This window comes from Aptenodytes forsteri, unplaced genomic scaffold (assembly GCF_000699145.1).
Source record: "Aptenodytes forsteri isolate BGI_AS27 unplaced genomic scaffold, ASM69914v1 Scaffold284, whole genome shotgun sequence".
NCBI lineage: Eukaryota > Metazoa > Chordata > Aves > Sphenisciformes > Spheniscidae > Aptenodytes > Aptenodytes forsteri.
Genome location: NW_008794445.1, coordinates 1,640,758 through 1,646,310, shown reverse-complemented (window position 1 = coordinate 1,646,310; position 5,553 = coordinate 1,640,758). Strand labels below are relative to the sequence as shown.

At 62.6% G+C, this 5,553-nt stretch overlaps 1 protein-coding gene across 1 annotated transcript in view; it reads right to left on the bottom strand.

The window, feature by feature from the left end:
* Positions 1-5,553, bottom strand: part of CDC42EP1 (CDC42 effector protein 1) — an 8,438-nt gene that overhangs the window by 2,286 nt on the left and 599 nt on the right. The window contains exons 2-3 of the mRNA XM_009289959.2: positions 1,661-2,567; positions 12-627 (exon numbers count right to left, since the gene is read on the bottom strand). Coding sequence (XP_009288234.1) covers positions 12-627; positions 1,661-2,102 — 1,058 coding nt within the window. The 5' untranslated portion in view covers positions 2,103-2,567. The remainder of the gene's footprint in view (positions 1-11; positions 628-1,660; positions 2,568-5,553) is intronic.

Sequence of the window (5,553 nt, the reverse complement as noted above, 5' to 3'; positions counted from 1 at the left end):
CCCCCCCCCGCCACAAGCTGCTGCTGGGGCTCTCCCACAGGGTCTGCGTCCGGGCCTGCCGGGGACCCTCGCCCTTCTCCGAGCTCCGCGGGGTGCTGGTCCCACCGTAATGGCGGGCCAGGACCTGGGCTGCCCGGTCAAACTCTCCCGCCTCGATGGTGCAGTCGTTCCAGTGCCCCTGCCACGGGGTCCCTCTGGGTGCTGCCCCCAGCCCCGAAGCCCAGACAGGGTCCTCTCCAGCGCCCTCGATGGCGTGTGCCTCTCCATTGGCACGGACTGACAGTCCTGGCAGCGAGCTGGCCCCCGACAGGCTGCTTTGCCCAGAGTGGTCCCAGAAGCTGGAAGCTGCCTTGTCCTCTCCGTGGGATGCTCCTAACGCTGGAGAGACCTCGTCCTTGGTCCCCTCACCACACGGGAGGTCTGGGCCATCGTCCCCCACCTCGCTCCCATTGGTTTCAGAGAAGCTCATCACCTGGAGGAGCTCGCTCATCAGGGAGGGCCCCAGGTCCAGGCGGAAGGAGAGCAGGGAGTCCGAGCGCTTCAGCTCTGCTTCCCCAGGGAAGGCGCTTTCTTGGGCCTTTTCCAAGCGAGGGACGCGAGGGATGGTGCAAAACCCGGACTCCAGCCCTGTGAGGCAGAAGCAATGGCTGGTGAGAGGGGGTACAGCTAGGTGGGAGGAAGCCTGCCTTACATCTGCGGGGGACAAGGGACACTGCCACCGAAGTGGGGCTGGTCACACTTCCATTGGTGGCACTGGCCTCTAAAAGACAGGCCAGTGTCTGTGTGGACATCGCCAAAGCCCAGAGTTACAGCAGAGGGTCTCCAGGTGGCCTTGGCCTGGTAAGATGCTGGTGGGGGCTGAGCCAGGCAGGTGGGACCAGGAGATGGCAGCATTGCCTCAGCTTGCCTTTCCCTCTGAGCTCAGCCACCTCCCTCGGCTGCTGCAGGCCCCCCAGATCCACCCCCACCCCCCGAGACCTCTGCCCCAGACATCCCTCCCTGGGGAAAAGCTGAGCCACAGCCCAGTGCTGTGAGGCCGGAGAAGAGCCACCCAGCCGTCCCATCCCATTCTTCCCACAACCCTTCCCCAAAGGTCCCTCCTAGACCCCGGCTGGCAGGGATGTGAGTGCAATGGGGGAGGTGGGGACCAACATCTTTGAGGAGCACATGGAGATGGAGGGGCTTGCACAGCTAGGGACAGGGTTGGGCCATCGGCATGGAGGTGGGAAAGGCCATGTTGTGAGGCCCCCTTGACCTTGCTACCTTGGTGTGGCATTGCCCCGTTGTCCCAGCACCCTCTTGGCTTCCTCGGGAAGGCTGCTCATGGGGAAGGCGTAGGGCTGGGGGGAGATGGGGGACACCCCCTTACAACTGCTCCACACAGGCTGTAAGCTGCGTGGGGCTATGAGGGAGGGAAGGAAGAGAAACCATCCCTGCCCCACTTTGGGGGGTACCCTGGGAGGAGACCCTCCAAGGGCAGGAGGAAGGACAGCAGTTGAAAGCAAGGTTAGGGTTATCTCCTCACAGGGACTCTTAAATGTCCTGTCTCTGCTGAGAGCCTCAAGTCCCTCAGTGGGGAAACTGAGGCACGAGCAATGGAGAGGGCCTGCAGAGGATGCGCTGTGCCTGGGTGCCAGCCCCTACCCTGAGCTTCACTCACCGTAGGCCTGGTGTGTTTTGGAGAAGCTGTTGGAGGCACTTTTGAAGGAGAACTTGCTGGTCAAGCCCCGGCCACCGCTGCCGTCATATGTCCCCTCGTTGAGCTGCGGCAGTGAGACAGCATTCTTGATGATGGGTGAGATGGCTGGGGGGGCGGGTGATGCCCCAGCTTGGCCCCCGCTGCCCCGGCTCCTCAGTGGTGTCCGGCGGACGTGCCGCAGTGTCCGGGCAAAGAAGTTGTTGGCTTTGGCCGTATCGGCCCCACCGTGGTTGCTGAGGAAGGAGGTGTCCCCGAAGACATCCCCACCACGCCCCACATGCATGGTGTGCCGAAAGTCCCCCAGCGGTGGGCTGATCATGTCCGGTGTCAGCTCTGACTTCAGCCGCCGCTTGCCATGGGAGCCCGACACCCAGCTGAGCATTGGCAGCTTCCCCAGGCTCATGTTGCACCCCTCACCTCACCTTGCCCCTGCAAAAGCCCCAAAAACCAGCCCTCACCAGGCTTCCAGCACCGGGGTGGCCTGTCACATCCCTGGCCTCCCCATTGCTCCTGCTCCGATGCTCTCAGGGGAACGGCTCACGTCACCTTGGCTTTCAGTGGGTGGGAACGGTGCTTGTTGCCCTGCTTCCCTGCACTTCGTTGTTCTCATGAGATGACCTGCAGCGGGTACGTCCCCAGTGTTTAGGATGGTGGTGGCATGGAGGTGTCCCCGGGGCGGGGGGTCCGGGGTCACTCCCGGTGCTGCGGCGGCTGCTGGAAGCTGCGTCTGGCCACAGGCTTAGGGCTTAATCCGCCGACTTCTTCTGCCGCTGCCGCATGCGTGGGAGCTGGTCACAGATGGGGCAGGGGGTGATGGGAGTTTGGGGTGGGCTGGCAGGGCAAACGTCTCAGTCCCCTCGTTGGCCACCTAAACAAGACGAGAGGAACGGTGAAGCCCTTGGAGAGGATTTTTCCCAACCATGCCGGCTGTATCCCCAGGACTGGCTGGGGAGGTTAAAGCTGGTGCATGAGCAACGGTGGGGAGGTTGCTACCTGCTGTCCCCCTCGCCTGGCCCTCCTCTTGAGGAGGAAGAAATAGGCTTTCCCCCCAAAACATGTGCTCTCCCTCACCCCTCTGAACTCCCTTGGCGTTTCCTCCCAGTTTCCCCTGCCTGCAAAGCAGCTTTGCTGGATCCATGCTGCAACCCAGACTGAGGATTTCCCTCTCAGGCAGCACCTCCTCCTGGAGCAGTACCCTGCCCGGCTGTCCGGGCTCCCAGGGCGAGAAACCTCTCCCTTCTTTTTGCTATTCATATGAACACTTCAGGAGAGGGTGAGGCCTGGGGAGCGTGTGCTTCTCGGGGAGGAGGGGCGGCAGGGAGGGAAAATGCGATATTTATATACTGGTTTGTTTGTCCTCCCCTGGCTGGATCCCCAGATGCTGAGCAGACACGTTGGAGCAGCAGGGAGCCGGGGGTGCGAAGAGGGCAGCTGCTTTGCAGGCAGGGGAAACTGAGGCAGGCCAAAGGAGGTGATGGCTCGAGGTTGGAGGAGAAGGTGGGACGGGTCCCTGTGCTCAGGCAGGTCCCGGAGGTGCTGGGGGACAAGAGGGGAGGCAGTGGCTTGGTGCATGACAGCAGGGTGATGACCTCTCTGGCCAGTGGGGAGATCACTCAGATCAGCAGATCCCCTGTCGGTGTGGCAAGAGGGAGAGGGCAGGCTGGGGAAAGGAGAGGATTTGGGGCGCAGGGCACCTCGGAGCATCAGTGGTCCAGGTGCCTGCCTAGGGATGTGACCCTCCCTGGGCTCTGTCCCCGCTCAGGGGCCGGGGGAACAGGATGGAGCTGGGTCCTTTCAGAAGGGCTGGTTACTGAGGGCAGCATGCCAAGAGGCGATGCAGGAGCCTTGCATCCCTCACTCCCTGCGTGCTGGGACCCCCATCACTGCATGGCTCCGCCGTCTCCCCCTCTGCCACGCTGCCTGCCTCCCCCGTCTGTCCCTGGGTCACCTCGGAGCCGATGGCTGGTGCCAGGGAGGCAAAGCCACTGGCGAGGGGGAGCCCTGGGTATGGAGTTGCTTTCCTGGCTGGCTACACATGTTTTCACTGTGCCCTGGCCTTGTTTGCTCACCCGGGGCCCCTCTTATCTGCCAGGGGTTAATGCCTGGGGAAGGGAAAACAAACCTCCCCCGGCAGCTCCCAGCACCATTGGCTGCCTCCTGGGGTGGCAGTGGCCATGGCAGTGGAGACTGTGGCAGGTTGGCTTCCTGCTGGCCCCCAGCTCCCTGGCTCATGCTGCCCGCGTCTGCCTCCTGCTCACGGAGGCTGTGCGGTGCTGCCTTGCAGCTGGGACAGGTCAGGCACGTGGCAGATTTGGAGTGGGAGGACAAATGGGGAGCAATTTGCTCTCTCTGGCAGAAGCCCACTCATAGACACTGGGTCAGGGCTCTGCTGGGGTGCAAGAAAAGCCACCGGCGTGGTCCTTGCAGCACAACAGGGCTCTCAGGGCCCAAAGTGGGGACTGTGCCCTTCGGCGGTGGTGCCCACATGATGCGGGGCATATGCTGCACTGGCTAGGGCTAATCTGAGGGGTAGACCCCCCTCACCCCACCTCAGGTCCCCCGCACAGCGTAGCTGCCCTGCAGGCCCCAGGGACGGGGTGGGGAGGCGAGGGAAGGGGGGATGCGGGAGGAGAGCATCCCCTGCTCCCTGTCTGGAGAACTATTGAGCTGGGAGCCAGGAGGAGGAAAGTATTTCTCCTTCCTTGTCCCTTGGCCACCACAGGGACGCAAGCCAGCACCTCCTGGCCCCCGGCTCTCCCTGCCTGCTGGCAGGCAGCAGGCGCTGGGAGAAGAGGGAGGGAGGGACGGAGGGAGGGAGGCAGCTGGTGCCCAACCCTACCTGGATGGCAAGTTTCTGGCAGGCCTGTTGGGCTTTTTCTCTCTCCAATCTCCCCCATTTTCCTCCTTCCCTCTGCCCCAGTGCGTCTCCCTGCCGGCTGTGCCCCTTTGAGCCCTCCCCTCTGCCCAAGCGAACTCCTCCACGCCAGGGAAACTCGTGATTCTGCGGGCAAAGGGTGACCTGCGTGCTCTCCTTTCCTCCACTGGGCAAGGGGACCCCCCGTCTGGCCACCCGTCCGTCTGGACACCACTTCCGTCTGGCAGCCCGCTGCATTCGCCAGACCCTGGCATGGCGAGCCCGCAGCCCATCCCAACCTCCCCTTCCCCGGCATCCTCTCCCTGGCTCCCTCCTCGCCTCCTCTGGGAAGCCCCCTTTGCCCTCAAAGACCAACCCCTGGCACCTCCTCCTCCTCCTCCCAGCCTGGCCTCCCCCGTTTCCCCCCCGAGTTCAGCTGGTTTCCACTGGTTTTCCACTCGTCAGGAATGGCCAGAGCTGTTCTGCTTGCTGGGAAGAGCGGAAACCAGAAGGGGGGGAAAATAATCCAGATGTCTAGTTGGCTGGAGCTGCTGAAAGCAGCCTCTTCCCTCCTCCTCTTCTCCTTACACCCCCCCCCAAAGGGGACATACTCCAAAAGAGGGCGAGGAGATGTTTGGGGTGGTCTCAACAGGGGGAAGAGCAGATGGAAATGGCTGTGGGCGGCCAGGAAGGCTTTCCCAGCCTTCCTGAGTGCCGAAAAACCTCCCTTTCCCTGGAGGAAGGGAGGCAGAGGCTCCCCCGTTGGGTCACTGGTCTGAGATGGGGAAAGCTGGCAGGGATAGGCTTTTGGGGAAGGGGGAAAGGGGCTCGGCTGGCTGGGCTGGGCCTCTTTCAGCTCCCCTGGAGCAGTGCTGGGCAGTAGGCGGACAAGCCTGAGTCTGACTCCCGTGCTGCTGGCTGATATATATATATATATATATATATAGTTATATCTCTCCATATAACAACGGTATTTTTCCAAGCAGACGAGCTGGTACGG